The sequence below is a fragment of the Vigna umbellata genome, chromosome 9 (genome assembly GCF_029865625.1).
Source record: "Vigna umbellata cultivar VRB3 chromosome 9, Vumbellata_1.0, whole genome shotgun sequence".
Classification (NCBI taxonomy): domain Eukaryota; kingdom Viridiplantae; phylum Streptophyta; class Magnoliopsida; order Fabales; family Fabaceae; genus Vigna; species Vigna umbellata.
This window is the reverse complement of record NC_142173.1, coordinates 40,758,997-40,776,372: the sequence shown is the minus strand read 5'-3', so window position 1 is coordinate 40,776,372 and position 17,376 is coordinate 40,758,997. Positions and strand designations below refer to the sequence as shown.

The window sequence follows — 17,376 nt, the reverse complement described above, 5'->3', positions numbered from 1 at the left end:
TTAGCCTCATCCAACCATTGCTTGAATCCTTGTAGACTTGATTTTAACACGTTGATGTTCTTTGTCTTCCAAGAATGTTTACTTGTTTTCTTTCCTTTCACACCAGTATTCTGAATGTCTATTATTTTATTTGAAAATGAAACTAAACTCATTTATATACAAAAACACAATTATAAAAATTTTAATCAATTATGTCAATAATATAATTGATTAAAACAGATAACCAACTTTTTTTACATGTATTTTTAACCTATTTAACAATTAGTTAATAACCTAATAATCCTAACTTCTTCAATAGGAAATCATCAAAATATTTTTCAAATTTTAAAAATAATAAAAGTAAGATAGATTAATGTCAAATGAATATAAAGAATTTGTGTCAAATTTTTTTATCTGAAAATGATATATTAATACAAATTTTTTGATAATGTTTTAATACAGTATATACGTCTCATTTTTTTCATTAAGTTTAGATCACAATAACAAATAAATAATAAGTCAATAAAAAATGACACGTATATTATATTAAAATATTGTAAAAAATTATGTGTCAAAATATATTTTTTTCTGTTACATAAAAAAAAGTTATGCAAAAATACTATAATTTATTCACTAACATATATAATTTTGTGTTCATTTATTACCTCTCATGTAATCATCTATTCATATCAACATCTCAATCACTTAACTTTACTTCAAAAAAAAGATTTGTGTTGAATTAAATTAAGAGATTCCCATATGTTACACCACATTTTAAGTTGTCATACCAACAAATCTATATAATACCAGCATATCTACCATGTGCCAAGATAAATCCTTATGACTTATGATAAATATGTAATTGTTTTTACATATTAGGTCATAAAAATTACCTAAAAATTATCTTCTATTCTTACCATTTAGATATTTTCTTCTCTATCAACCCAATATCAACAAAAGTTAAGATATTTATATACAATATCAAATTTCACATACAACTTAAACATTTCGACATTATATTCTCTTCCTGAAAATAATTATATTTATAACCAATCACATGTCATATTACAATACAATCATCATATATTGTTATTCATACACATCTCAACTCAACTCATATTTCGTTCCATATAATACATAATTTACATTATATATTTCAATTTCTATATATATTTCATTCCACATAATACATAATTCACATAATAACTCATATTTCAAATTTACCATTCAAAACCATGTATCCCAACATAAAATAAATATCAATAAATTTTAATTCAACAATCATCACGCTATAATGACAATTTTATAAATATATAGTGAAATATAAACAACATTGCATTTATAAACATTTAGAAGCATGTTATTTAAAGCGTATAAAAACGTTCATTTTATTCGAAAAATTAAGCGTTTCTAAATTCTCCTACTCCCCCTCACCATTATGCTTACTCGCTCAGCCAATGATCATTGTTGCTCAATGAACAGGTTTTCAATAAATTGAATTTTTCCAATAACTAAATCTCAAGATTTTCAAATAAAGAAATTTTACATATGTGGGGAAACAATTAAACAAAATTACATATTGTATCAAATTATTCTTAAAAAATGTTTCAATTTTTTTTTCATAAACATAATTGAGTTATTTATTTATGAATAAATCTATTTTTAACTATATTACTCACCTGCAAATATTTCGATTTTAACTACCAAAACATACAACATTTATCTAACTCGATTAAAATATTCTTAAACTGGCTTTTTCGTGTCTTCAAATTTAAGATATTTTTAATTAATTTATACTTAATAAGAAAGTTAGTTTATAAGTTTTATTGTGTTTTCAAAATTATCGTAACAGTTTTTTAGATTTATCATTTACTGTTGACTGATAAGAGACCAAGAGTCTTAAAAAAAATAGTTTTATACTTTTGGATTTGAGTTTATTTAATTTTTCAAAATGAAAAATTATATGAGCTAATTCAATGAAGAATGTTTTAAATGGTAAAAAAATGTTCAAAGGGTGGCAACGTTACTCAAATTGAATAAAAAATTTATCATTGATCTTCATCTCTCGTAAATTGCTTGCAAAAATGCACACCTTTCTGCACTTTCCTCCTCACTGCCTCGTTTGAAAGAACAGATACTTAAAAAAGCTTAACCAGCTTAATTTTTATTTAAAGAAAACTTTATATATAGAAAAGTTATTTCCTCTCTCTCCAGCCTCTCATAACATCTGTTCAAAGCCAAAGGAAATAGAACCTCAAATATCCAAAGGAACCAAAAATGTTGTCTGCATATGATTTATTGAACAGTTATAACCTCAGAAGCAGCTATGCATTTTTTTGGTTTTTCACTTTAAATTATGTACAGAGTTGATGATGATGATATTGCGGTAAGTTTTGGGAGGAAGAAAAATGAATTACCTATTAACATCTACCGTTACCTCCCAAATGGATGCTATTGAAGGAAAACTATAATGAGTAACTCAAATGTTGTTGCCCCCATGAACAAAACTCAGCCTGTCAGCTGCTGCCACTGCTATTTGTCTGCTTTTGGATGATGATATTCTTACCATTTTTTATTTATGTACAGCAAGTCAGAAGCCCCCAAATCCTTCGGATGGGATCATAATAGTTAAGACACTATATTCTCCAAGCAAAATGCATCTCTTCTTCATTTACCCAACGTTCAAACCTTTCACTGTACTTCCTATCTTTGTTCAGTTCTTCTGCACTCTGCCTTCCCTGAAATACATTCAAGCAGATTTTAGCCACCACTTGGCTTCATGCAAGACAAGAATGTACTAAACATCATTGAAAAATGTCTTTAACACCAACATTCACATGTGTTGTCTCGGACTTTACATGAGAATGTGTGATTGGATGGTAGGATAAATTGGTTTTACACTGACATTGGACATTTATCATAGTTGAATGTAGGAAAATGAATGTACTTATACAGTTTGATTCTGAGAATTTTTAGTGCAGAAGATGGTAGAGGATTTGTGGTAAAAATTGAGGTCCCAGTTGCTGAAACTAGGCTCTCAATACTTGTAAATATAATGCTAATGTATTTGCATTGTCAAGTTGATCTTCTAAGTTCTAAACACAAGTTCAGAAGCAAATGTGATATTCAGAACAATTTATAGGGCATACAAGAATTACAGACAGAAAGGCCCTATTGTTGTTTAAGGCTTTGGAAGTTATCTTCCTTTGTTTCTTCTTAGAAAACTCTTAGTGAATCATATTTCGTCCTCAGAGGAAGTGATATGTTATTCAGTAATGGCTCTGCAAACTAACATACACTGACCTTAAGGCTGGATCCAGATTCACTAGCAGATGTCTCGGTGGTTACTAGTTCATTTGCGATATTCTCCGAGGAGATGCTGGTTGACCTGTAAAACCAACAACATTGGCATTTGTCAACAACAAAACCTTGAAAAATGCAGACTAATCCCGAGCTCAAGAACGGGGTTTTTACTCCAAAATATTGATATTACTTAAATTTCTCGACTGTTTTTATTCAAATATACAGCAAAACAAGCATTGAAAAGAAAAAGATAAGAACTTCTTACTACTTCTTCATTGTCCTTCAACAATAACAACAAAGTCATGTGCCAGTGGGTGAGCACTTAGTCTGAGAATCCATTGAGGACTTTGCACATGGTGCAAGTATTGCTCACTCTAAGAAAACAACTAAAAAGGAAATCCATCCCCTCCTAATTTCACTTGAGGATTCACTTCAGTACAAAACCCAAGACTAACATTTTACTACAATCTAAAGATAAAATCCTTTCACTAATATGCTCAATTGAAAGAGGTGAGTGAAGGTTTCCAGATATAACACCAGATAGACACTTTAACATTTGCTAAGCTAGATAAAATGCTTTCCCTCCCTCTAATTATCTCCCCTAAAGTCAAAATCTTGCTTCCCATAAGTCATAATTGCACAATATCTGGGTATTGCATAAAGAAAAGGAAGGCACAACTCCATCACTCTCTCCTCATCAAAATTTTAATTCAAAGATGAACCTCACAAATTCAATGAAATATACAATTCTGTAATAAAAGCATTCTTATTCACTCACCCATTTAACATGTGCCTCTGCACCTTTGATCAAAGATTCAAGGAAAGCATAACACAATGGTGAAGAAAAGACCATAGTTTAAAATCACTGTAATTAAAGATGGCAAGGGTATGTGATTACTAATCAAAGTTTTAGAACTACCTTTCAAGTAATTCCTCTTCACAGGAATTTCCAGAAGAAGAAAGCCAGTCCACATCAAGGAAATTGGAGCAGTCACATGCATCACCATGTTCATCGTAACAAATATGACCACTCTCACAATTTTTGCCCTTGACCATTCCTCCGTATATCTGCCTGTATGATTTGAAAAAACAAAAACGGTCAAAAAACTTGGATTTATTTAGTAAATCATATCAGCTCAAACTATGGAGCATAGTACACATAAAAGACCAGGTTACTAAGGTGCCTGACTCATTCTCCTCTATATTCTCTTGTGAAGGGCAAATCAAATGTAACAAAAACAAGATACGTTATTATTAACAAATCTGAAATAAGCACTCAGTAGTAGTAGTATTTACAAAAGATTAAGGCAGCAGCTTATTATTTTACACTTCTTTAAAAAAATTGCTTCTAACAAACTTGGAGTAGAAAAAACCTACCACCTAGCAAAATATGATGCTGTCATGCTGACCCGTGTTAAATAAGTTTGGGAACTTTAAAATATTTAAAACACTTGAAATTATAGGAATTTAGATGAGACTGAAATATATCTTAGTGATGTGATACATCATACAAAAAACACTAATCCCTCTTTATGACATAATATTTCTCTAATAAGGAAATAATCATTATACATGATGAAACTTGAAAACCACTTCTAAGAGAACATCTAAAAATAAGATACTCTATAAAACAAATAAAAATGACACAAGAATCTTCTAAGTAATAATGCTTAAGGAAGGGTTTCCTGGGGATACACAAAAATCTTTCATTTCTCCTCCCACAATTAAAATATAATAAAAAATTCCAGACAGTCGTGAGGTTTGCATGAAATACTTTTTAAACAAGAGATTATGTGGGCCTAATCCACCCTCCTTTACAGGACCTAGTGCCCTACAAAGCATGTAGCAACTGATAGCATGGTTCCTCCTACGACCCTAGATAACCTATCATATAATTCAGTAGAGTGAATGCAGTTCAAATAAGAAACCCAGTTCTGCCTAACTCTGAGGCTGTGTTATTATCAAATTTTCAGCTGGCCTTTCAGATAAGTTACATTACGTGCCTTAATTTAGCATGCAAAATGCCAACTTAGCATACCTGCAATGACAAATATCACTTCCACAAATAAAGATATCCGGCGTAGATCCCAAGCGGAAATGCTTATCAGGTTTTTCAGATGATTCCTGACAATTTGTATCATTCAAGTTCCTAATGGAAGCATCACTTTCACCGAGAATGTTACCATCTGATAGAGATCTCGTAATAGTTGACCTGCCAATATAAAGGAAAAGCGTCAATCTTCTCACAAAGAAATACTTAAAGACAATATCATTTAATAAAATCCACAAGGAACAAATAACTTGTACTCATTTGCTTTCATCCTCAAAAGACAAGAGTAAATTTGAGATTACGCTTTGCCTATATAATATTTCTATTACATAGATTTTAAGTCAAAGCAAACACCATCAATACTACTGAAACTACATACACTGATTTGAAAAGGTATTCTCTCACTCAAATCATCAATATCTATCTATATGCTTGAACAATATTTTCAGCTTGAGAATCACGCTCAAAGTTAAAAGATGGATCCAAACAGAAAAATTATAACTGAAGTTTGTCAAAAAATATCAGAAGTTCATATATGCGAATTAAATTCTTGAAAATTTAAAACTCAACGCTTGATTAAATGAAAAGGACAAAAACTAGTGCAACTCAATAATCCACTCGTTACCTAATGCTGCCATCTGTTAAATAAAGGCCACGTCTCTTGACAGCGTAATACTGATCTGAATCAAGCTCCCACAGTGCTGGTTTTCCCTGTTGCGGCTGAAAATGACCCAAGAATCTGACCCAAACAATAACATAAACAACAATAGCCATCTCATTTTAATACACTCCACTTACAAAAACTGCTTGTGTTTACTCTATAAACCATATTAGATATGGAAACAATTGTGCAAAAATACAATTAAACAAATGGGCTTATTTAGCTTACAAGTTAATTGCTTTTTGTTTATCACCATCTAAATATGTGTTGTTGTAATAACGTTGTAGGGTTCGAATAAATTCCTGGGACTGTGTTGCTGCCTTCCATTGACCTCTTCTTTCAGAAAATATCTAAATAGCATCCCAATCACAATATAAAGGAGTGAGCGGTAATCACTAATCAGAAAAAAATTTCATGCAAGGAAAACATAACAAGTGGCAAATTTAGATCTCCCTTTCAAAACTTTGGGAAAATTGTGATGGCCTCTCTAGTAAATTAATCATTAAGGTTAAATATCAATGGTTGTTTGAGCTATTTCAGAACTTTTAAATAAACTTTTAGGTCCTTTAAACAACTATAATTCAGTATCTTGATTAGGGTTTTGCCAAGGTTATAAAATAATCCAGATTCAGTATAAGTTTTAAAAATATAGGGAGCCTATTTAAACAAGAATTATGTAATAGTAATAACTGCATGCATACAATCAACCAAACCAACAACAAATTAAACACTATAGCAGAAAGTTGTGAATCAAATACATGTCTGGAAAAAGAGGCATATGTTCACTGGAGACAACCTAATAAAAGCAACAAGCTTGCAGCTTAGATTAACTTGCGTCATTTTGGATTCCATCTTACACTTTGGACGCAGTCATGCAGAATTTCTGAATGGTATAAAGTCAAAACTCCTAAACTAGAGAGATTACCTTGTTGTGTGCTGCAGAACCCCCATATTGAAAGGCTAATGTGTCTCCCATGGACTCATAGACTTCCATTAATTCCCCAGCCAAAGGGTTATCAAGATCAATATGTTCAGATTCAATAAATCCTAAAACTTGAAGCTGACGTCCAAGTGCAGCCAGTCCATAAGCATATTGAGCAACATTGGTACGATCTAAACAGTCTATGCAGTTAGTCCTCAACACCCCGGATTGAAGCATCTGGGGTTTGACACTGTAATCTTTGTTCTCATCATCCCTATAATAACAGTTGCTAATTTCTGTTTCTGTATCAACATTATTCTTATTTATGTTGGCTTCTTCTGTGATACAGTGATCAATGACATTGTTATTCCTGCATTATATTACAAAAAAGATCATCAACAAATGATAGTAAAAAAACAACCATTCATGAGTTTTTACCTAACAGCTTATGCTTTTAGAAGACTTGGTGCACAACACAATTTCAAAACTTTCAGGACTAAAAGGTTTCAACACATGGTAGGATCAGCATGTGCATTGTCTGTGCTTCAGGCCCAGAAAGCTCATTCACAATGGGCATTTTACTTAAGATATTAATTAAAAAATACAAGAATCTTCACCTAATAGCTCAAGCTTTTTGAGGGAGTTACTCCATGACAAATAATATTAGTAGCAATAACATCGAGGCAAAAACAATTGTAGAGTAATCAAATGAAATGTCAAGTTGCATAATTAGTACAAAAGTAAACTGGACCGAAACTTACTCAGAGTAGGAATATTGGGATAATCCATCTAGCCTCATATTTGGGGTCACTGGAGAGTAGAAGATGCCTGTCAGCTTCAGAGCATATGCAGCCACTTTTCCCAGCTGTCCCAATACATTAGTAGCTTTGCTGCTAAAGGTCATTGATTTAATAAAATAACACCCCATGAATAAACCTGAACCGGATGGACAAAAAAGGGAAGAGTAAGTTACCATCTTGAATGCCGATGCAGATCCCAATGAAGGAACCTCAAGCGATCTTCCCCGCTCAAACTTTTATTAATATACCTAACGGCATTTGCAAACTCGGCTCGCAGAATAGTTTCTCGAGGCCTCTTCTCACGTGTCTTAAACAGAGAAGACAAAAGAATATATAAGGTAGAAAATCTTTTGGTTTAGAGAAATGGAAAAGAAAAGAAACTTGCTTAACGGTTCAGTTACATATATGGAAATGCCTACCTTTATCAAGTTCAGAATAATAATTGGCTTTCCATATCTTTTGACAAGATTATCAAAATGAAGTCTTGTGGCCTCATAAGTAGAGTCCTTTCTTGATACTGAAGAAAAGTAAAGAAAATGAGCAATCAGCACAAATTTTAAAACAAAATAAGTAGCAGAGGATAGTTGCTTCCATATCATACATACATATAATGTCCGGTTTTATATTCAATCTAGAGGCTTCCTGAGACCAGAACAGAGGGATTGAACCCCTGTTCTGCACCACGGAACTGATTTGCATAGGGTGTCCATCACGAGCTTCTGTAAAGACTATCTGCTCTGTCTCAACATCATTAGCTACTCTACCCTTTTCATTAACTCCTCGTTTCAAATATCTGCACAAGTGCATTGATATGAAATAAAATGCAATTTTAATCTTAACAAACATGAGAAAAGCCTAAAAAATATATAAACCTGGTCCCAGCATAATGCCGTGAGCGCCTAGCAATGATAGTCAAGTTGAACTCACTGTCAGATATGGAAAGTTTGACCTACATACCATAACGCTTGTCAACAAGATAACTTTCTTGGAATACGTAATACTAGTATTTTTCTAGCACTACTAAGATGAATCTAGAAGCCAATAAATGAGTAACCATTAAAAGTTAGTCAGCAATAAAATGTTAGAAAAACTTCCTAAGGTAAATTTAATCAAACCTGGACTTGAGGAATGAATTTCCCAATGTAGTACAACTAAAAAACTAATAATTTATGGTTTAATAAATGCAGCATGAACTATATTAAAGGAAATGCAAACAAATAAGATTAGTTTCACTCCACAGAAAAATTGGTGTTAGCTACTCAAATCATATATCAGGCTAAGAAACAGGTAAAACATTCACGACTCACTAGCAATACCATTAACTACAGTGGTTACCTTCAAAAAATATCTGTTAGTTAGCCAACAAAGAAAATTTCAAATGTACCTGTTTAAAAAATCCATGTACTAAGGCTACAGTCCATGAAGTATTCTGGAGATTATTCCTGATTCCACGAGTCAAGAACTCATTCCAAACAAAAAGGGTATCATATAGTGATTGCCCTGTAGTATTATGATCAGATAAGTTGCGTTGAAGACTAAACATAACATTGTAGGAGTAGCTGAAAAAGAAGTCCTTCGCAAGATCCACACTGCATAGAAGCTTCTTGTATCTAAATCACCACAGAAGAAAGAGCAAAGCCCATTAATAAGATGGTTTTTACATAAATAAATAAAAGTGAAAGAAATTGATTGAAATCAACTTATGAAACCGATAACTCTAACCAAACGTATCAAAAAATTAAAAATAAAGTGATCTCCCAGTTGAACTTGAAACCTTGGCAATACCTTCTCTCAATCAAAAAGTTACATAACAGCAATGAAGATTGCTCCTGTACATTTGCAGGAAATTAAATGACAATAAATGTAGAACAAAGGAGGTATACACTATACAATATACATATTACATGACTCCAAAACCTTGAAGAAGCATTACTGATTCTATTTCACAACTAAGAGATGATTAAAGTGTACCACAGAAAGAAAGATGAGAAGGTTGCTCTGAAGAAGCCCACATTGTGGATACAGACTGAAGAGAGACAATCAACATATACAGTACACATAAACACTCCAAAATGTATAATTTCAACACAACTATGCTCTAACAGAATGTTTTAACAGCGCAGTGTAATGAACTCAATAAAAAATTGTAATTCATAACATCTAAGTACAATGGAAAAAGTATACTTCTCAACGCTACACTCTACATTTCTCTTTAAATTTGCCATAGACACATTACAATTACATGCAAAATTGACTAAAGACCTGTTCTCATCCTTAGAATAAGCCATTTTGGATCGCACGGTAGAATGTGGAATTGGAACCATTTCGCTCTTTGTGATAGCATATATATTGTGACCACAGATTGTGCCGATCTTCCTTCGCTTCGTTATAAGCAGCATGTAATATGGTTCAAGAAATTTGATAAATCCTAATCACATGAAAAAAATTATTATCTATTCTGATGAAAATGGTGGGGAACAAGCCTAGGATAATAATAACAATTTAGATCTTATACAGAAATAGAAAAATACCAATGATTCCATAGCAAGTTGTTACAAATTTAAGCCCTCCTGTAGACTTGTTTCCTTCATGTACCCGCCTCAGAAGGTCACAACACTCAATTTCTGAGTATATTGCTGAATCTTCAACGATATTCAATTCAGATGGTTCCAATCTGTCAATCTTTAAGACCCTCCAAAATGTTCTGTTTTTGTCTCTTCCGATCATGTAAAATTTCTGAGTGTAGAAAAGTTGTAAGACCACAATGATAGTGCTTTGTAGTTATATTATGTGCATAGACAAAAATTTTAAAAAATATTAATAAAGGAAAAGAACACCTCGGCTAACATTCTGTGTAGCACTAATAAAAACAACTAAATTTAATGGCAAACTTATTTCTAAAACAATTGAAAGTAGTTTTATTTTCTAACATAACAAAAACCAGCATAATAGTCATTTAATGCATACAGGTGTCAAGGGATGGTGTCAATATGAACCTAAATGTCAAATGAGAAATAGTTTTACTTAGTTCAGATTTAGAGGGTGGGTTTTAAGCACTATGCAGTTTCCAGACATTGTGACAATGCCACATTGAGCATGCAAGGTTATAAACAATTGCATACATATTACATGTTGCGCATGGAATGTATATGAAATGAGCAATTTATTGCTTGAACCAGACACTACGCTTTCTGTAAACCCAAACAACTTCAGAAGGTGTCATTCTCACATAGTTATAACATAATAAATCCAAAGTAGAAAACGAAAACAACATTCTACCCAGAGAACAACAATCAACATCATTATATTACCATTTCAAACAAAAAGGATGGTTGATAGACCAAGAGACAATGATGTGAAAGCACGTGACAAATGAGGGTGACATGAGTGAGAAGATCAAGTGATTAACGTCAAACAAAATTCAGATGCTAACTCTATCAACCTTTCTCATTTAGGTCTCGTTTCCCACTAAAACAGTTTAATTATATTGTTTTTTATTCTACATTTTTTCACTTTTGCTCCGATTTAATCGAAGCTTCTGAACAAGGCTACTCATTTTTTTCGAGATTGAGGGGAATAAGACAGAACATACCAGCAGTGGCTTTAGACAGAAAAAACAAAAATATGTGAGAGTGGAGGCAAATGAAGGTGACAGGATCTATAAGAAACAAGAAGTGAAATTTAATTCTTTCCTTTTTAGGTCTCCTTTCCTGAATAAGAATGTAACACTTTAATAAAATGATTTTAGTTAACTTTTTTTTCCTTTGCCCCATTTTCATAAAAATTTCTGGATATATTTAGAAGGCTACTCAATTTTGCATTACAGAGGAGAGCAGGACAAAATGGACAAGCAATGGCTTTGAGATGGAAAACATAAACGATGTGAAAGTAAGACATAAATGAAGGTGACACATTCATGAGAAGATTAACATTGACAACTTTACTTTATTTTCCTTCAAGGTCGGTCTCATTTTCCTGAATAAGAATGTAGCAGTTTAGTTCAATAATTAAGGTTCCTTTTCTTACCTTTATCCCTTTTCATCAAAATTTCTGCATATATTTCACATCATTTTTTTTGGGATAGAGGGTAGTATGAGAAGAACAGAAATGAAGTGGCCACCTTTTCATGACAAACTTCAGCAATTTCGAATTCCAAAATAAAAAACTGAAACCAAAATATATTCCAGATCCGACCAGATGCATGAAATTGATGAAAGAAAATAAAAAAACAATAACCCTGGTTTCCCAATGAATGCTTGTTAAACACTCAATCAGTAGATATCACAAAATTTTGCAGTAAGATCCAATGAATTTGGTGTCAACAAGCTCAAAGTGGACAACAAAGTTTAGGTGTTTAATAATCCATTATACACAAGTAAACCAAAAATATTTAGGGGGAAAATAAACAAAAGGCAGTGTAAACATAGTCAGACAATAAATACAATCTAAAAACAGTGGGGTTAAAGAAGTCCACGAACAGTTGTTCTGCAAATCATTTAATACTGACATTTATTTAACCTCACAAGCATCATGACGAAAACAAATGAAAGTTACAAATAACTACTTTGAATGATTGAAGTCAGGCACAACTCATCAATGCCTTATGGTGAAACGAAATCCACAAGAATCCAGACAAGACAATAGCTCATAAAACCAATCTCACAAGGACATGTATCCAAATCCCAAATGGAAAGCTCCTCATATAGAAAACCAAACTTTCCACATGACTTTGGTTCCTTTTCCCAATGCAAAAACATTATGATTCATCGCTGAATTTGTGCACATAATCATGAATTCGACAAGGGAAAGAAAGGAAAGAAATTCAAGAATCAAACCCAAACAAAACAACATCTTAAATCTTAAATCAATAAAAGAAAAAATAAACATGCTGAACTGAAAAGAAATTCATATCTAGATCATGGTCAAAAAATAATGTATCTGTAACACACAAATCATTGATTTGAAAGAAAAAAGATTAGACGTATTTACCGAGCGAGTCTCATAGAGCCTGAACTTCTGCATATAACAAGACTTAAGGTCGGCTTCATCTGCAACAGCATCGTTCTTCTGCAGCTTCTCCTTTGTTGAATTTGAATCCATCTTCACAATTCAGATCCCGAGCCTCAAGAAGCTCGGGTTTCCAATGAGATCACCAGCAGAAAATTCGAAAAAAATCACCAACAAAGAGCTTCTGTTTGATCAAACAGAAGCTCTTCGCGCTTCCAAACACAAACAAAAAAGCACAACAAAACTCCCCCCAAAAGGCCAAGAACTTTACATCAAACACAAGCTCCAGAATACACACACCCACAAGAACTACAATACAAATCTCAAAAATTTACATCCAATGGCACATATAAAATTCCCTTAACAAAGACAATGACACCAAAAATTCAAAAGGGACAAAAAATGAAAATTAAAAAGAGAGGTTCAATTGAATCAAATCAGAAACCAAGGAGAAAGGAGGAAAAAAGCAGCTTTTTTTATGAATCTAAGAGAGTGGATGGTTTTGGGGAATGGAGAAGAAGCAGGAGCAGCTTTTGGGTCTCAGATGAAAAGGAGGTGAAAATGAGATTGTCAGGGAAGGAAGCAGAGAGGAGAAGAAAGCCACTGCATCCACACACAAAAAATAAAATTAAAAAGAAAACAAAATGAATGAATGAATGAAAATCATAATGAGAGATGCAAAGCAGTAAAACAATTTTAAAAGACAAAATTGGTGTTTTCTCTGGTTTGCGTGTTCGCATTTTCTCTCTCTACCTGTGTTCCAAAAAATTTGTCAGCATATGTGAAATGTGTGACGTTTTTCTCTCTCTTTTTTCTTAATTGTTTTTGAACCTTCTCTTTCTTTTTTAATACCAAAATAAATTTTCAATCATCTTAATTAAGATTAATTAGCTGTGTAACTGATTTTAATTATTATATTTTAATGATTTTTGTCCTAAAATACAGTTATTTAATATAACTGTCAGATATAAATGATTTTTTTTCAAGTGACAATTAATTATATAGTATTATTTTGTTGATAGTGAAAAGAGGTTTATTTAACTGAAATAATTAGTATATTTGAATAATTATTTTCAAAGTTTATTAAAATCTTACGTTAAAAAAAAAAGTTTAAATTAATTTATATAAGATAAAAAAACAGTTTTTTAGATAAATTAAAATATTTGTAAAAATATATTCTATGAGATAAACTTATTATTTATTCGTTTCTACAATATTCAAATAATATATTCAAAATAAATACTATTAAACATGCATGTTAAAAATTTAAAACTTTGATTATACATACTATTATCATTCAGTTAATTTTATCATTTAATGTTTTTCTTTTGTTATCAATTTTTGTTAATGTTTTATTAGTCTGTTAAATCCTTAACGAGATAACAAAGTATTCCAAAGAAATTTTTAAAAACAATATCATAATTATATTGATTTGAAAAACCAACAGACGGTATTTTAGTTTTTATACTGTTTTGCACATTGTCTTTTCATTAAAATATTAATGGATTGATAAAATTATAAATTTTTTAATAAATGTTATAAGTGATAAATTAAATAACAATATATGTAATTAAAGAATTTTAGTTAATTGACGTGTAAGCTGGTTAAACAATTATTAGCCTTAATCACTGATTATTTGAATTATAATAAAAGTGTTGACATATTTATAATTAAAAGTACTCCTACGTCTAATTATAAAAAATATATATTTGATATTACTATTATTATATTTCTGTAAAGAACTAACAATTAGAAAAACACAAAAAATAAATGTCAAAACATTATTTCACTTATAATAAATCAAAGCTATTTCCTAAAAAGTATAATAAAATGTGAAAAATCATGTGAGAACATTTTTTCTAAACTTTATGAATGGTTGATCACGTGATCCATAAATCACATATATTTATTTCATAGTTGGTCCAGTTATTGTTACTTAGTGATTTGGTTAAACTCATAGTTTGAAAAACATATAGCTTATTACTTCAAGCAAAAAAATTCTCAAATTAAACATATCCTTAATATCCCAACAAATTCATACATATTATCCAAATTGTAAAATAAAACATTCATAGTAAAACATCAGTTATCATTCATTAATATTTTCAAATTTTATTTGTCAAATTGTAAAATATTATAATTAATAAGTATTGTTTCGGGTATAAAATTAAAGTTAATTATCTAAATTGTGTTATTGAAGGTCTGAACGCTATCTTGAAATCCATGTGTTGGGTAGAACTAATCGTCTGAACATTTTAGAAGATATTTGCACAAGATTGTTGATAGATGGAAATTAATGATATAGTAAATACAAATCACCTATCTCAAACCTCTGTTAATAGATTTTAGTGTAAGCTTTTAATTAACACTAATTTAATCATGTACACTTCATCTTTAAATTGATTAATATTAAGATTAATATGCTTTGACTTATGACCGATCAATTTACTTGATGGTAGATCGGATTTATTAATAACTCACTAAATGATCTAAATTATAATTAATCGTTCGAAATGTAATTAACCAGACCTTTTCAATTATTTTTTAAATAAAAAGTATACCTTGTTAAATTATAACATGTGGTGATTAATTTACACATTTAGCTGGAGTATATAAAATTAGTACGTTGAATCTTTCATAATTTCTCTAATCATAGTATCTTTTTGAAGAAAAACAAAAAAGAAGAAGGGGCGTGAGTATTATTTTAATCATCCACTATGATTATGATTGTAAATAAACAATGCATTTACTTCATAACAATGGAATAGAATAAGAATATTAAATTTTAAAGAAAAATATTGAGTTGATTCCACGCAGAGAAGGAATATACTAATAGATGGCTTCAAATACCAATAATTTATGGTTTATAATATTTTTTCACATTCTTCTTTTCTTCTTTTCTTCTCCACCACGTCTCCTCTCGCTTTCTTAATCTAAGATCTAACTTTTCAATATTCTTATAAAGAAAATATATCATACATATATTAAATTAAATATTTAAAATAATCACGATAAGTTAATTTTTTTTTATGAGTGTTATTGTATCATGTAACATTTAAAACTTGATAGTAATCATTTTAATATAATATAATATCCGAACTTCCTAAAAAAAATATATTTTTAAATTAAAGATATGAGTTTTATTAAGAATATAAATTTTAAATATTTCACCTAATTTTTAATAAAAAGAGTAATAGAATATTAAAGTCTCAAACTTATGATTCTACTATTAGTTGTAAAAATAAAAACTGAAGTCTTAAATTTATGATTATAGTACTGTTTATATTATATTTTAAAATTAATTATATAAAATATATACTGTGTTTGTTTTTCTTTTATTCTTTGTATTTTTATATTCTAAAAGTTAATTTGGTGAAAAATCATATTTTTGTTACTATATTTTCTAATACGAGATATGCCAGGATATTTCTTTTCATATTAGCCACTTGTATTTTATTTTTCTTAATTTTTAATATTTTATTTTATTTTTAATTTTAGTTTTTCTTTTAGTTTAGTTTTTGAAAACTTTCTACATTTAAAAAATGCTAACATCTCATTTAATAATATAAAACTAAAATAAAACATTATAAAATATATAAAATAAAAGAAATAGCAAAACATATATACATAATATAATAATATAGTTATCATGAAATAATAAACATAATAATAAAACATATACAAATTAGAGGACAAAATTTTTTAAAAACAAACTCATATAAAAAAAAATCACCACATGTTATAGAAATAACATCATCACTTTCCTCCATAAACACATTACTATTTACTTCCTCATACGCTCAAGTCAATAGGTGATAATTGCTAAAGAGATAAACAAACACAAAATATATAGAAGGACAAGCTAGTGTACAAAAGAGTTACTAAAGAAATCATGTTATATATACAATTTAAGCACATATAAATACAATTGATGCATATTCACATAAGACAAATGACTCTAAACTCAATTATTTAGATACATCTCATTAACATAAGAATTCATTAGAGACATGCATTTGTGGTGGTCTCTACTACTTTGTAGTGGTCTCTACTACTTTGTAGAGTCATAATCAAAGGAAGTCAAGATATCATAACCAATATTCTAATTTGATGAGGGGTCATATTATAAATATTAATGTTTTAAAAAAAAATAACCAACAAAAGTTACATAAAAGAGTTATAGTTCCATATTTTAGAGGGGATTTCTTTCTCTTTATCCCTCTTAAAAGAGAAACTTAAGAGAAAAGTTAAAGTGCTCTATAATTGGAAGATCAAATATCTTTGATCTACATTGTTTCTAATTACCAATAAAGGTGTTTATTTACCGCTTTATATAAGGTATTGGAGATTACTCAATTAGTTGAAATGATCAATTGCTTATTTGTTATTGGTATGTATAAGTGGATAATTTAACAATCTCACAATAAGTGATGCTCAGCGGCATTTATGGCATTCAGGGTCAAACTTTTCATAAAAGTGGTATTCATCAGTGTCCTGCTATTGTTTATTGTTGTATGAGATGTCAACAATTGCATTTTGTGATGAATTTGTTCAATTAATCAAATTGATACTCCTCTCTTAATACATTGGTTGAAAGAGTTTTAAAACATAGGAACTCATACTAATTTTCTTAATTATTCAAATTCTAAATTTC

General features: G+C 30.2%; 1 protein-coding gene across 2 annotated transcripts; it reads right to left on the bottom strand.

The window, feature by feature from the left end:
* Positions 1-2,240: 2,240 nt before the first annotated feature.
* LOC124832552 (phosphoinositide phosphatase SAC2-like) lies at positions 2,241-13,472 on the bottom strand. 2 transcript variants are annotated; one of them, XM_047306777.2, is made up of 16 exons: positions 12,705-13,472; positions 10,247-10,451; positions 9,978-10,143; positions 9,100-9,325; positions 8,588-8,664; positions 8,321-8,508; positions 8,135-8,232; positions 7,889-8,022; positions 7,677-7,808; positions 6,919-7,285; positions 6,222-6,343; positions 5,958-6,071; positions 5,321-5,494; positions 4,202-4,354; positions 3,283-3,367; positions 2,241-2,717 (listed from the first exon to the last, which is right to left on the bottom strand). In XM_047306777.2, the coding sequence occupies exons 1-16, from the start codon at positions 12,813-12,815 to the stop codon at positions 2,616-2,618; spliced, it is 2,454 nt and encodes an 817-aa protein (XP_047162733.1). In that variant the 5' UTR covers positions 12,816-13,472; the 3' UTR covers positions 2,241-2,615. The 2 variants fall into 2 exon arrangements, with proteins under 2 accessions (XP_047162733.1, XP_047162734.1); XM_047306778.2 differs by having other exon boundaries at positions 7,677-7,805; positions 12,705-13,470.
* Positions 13,473-17,376: the final 3,904 nt, after the last annotated feature.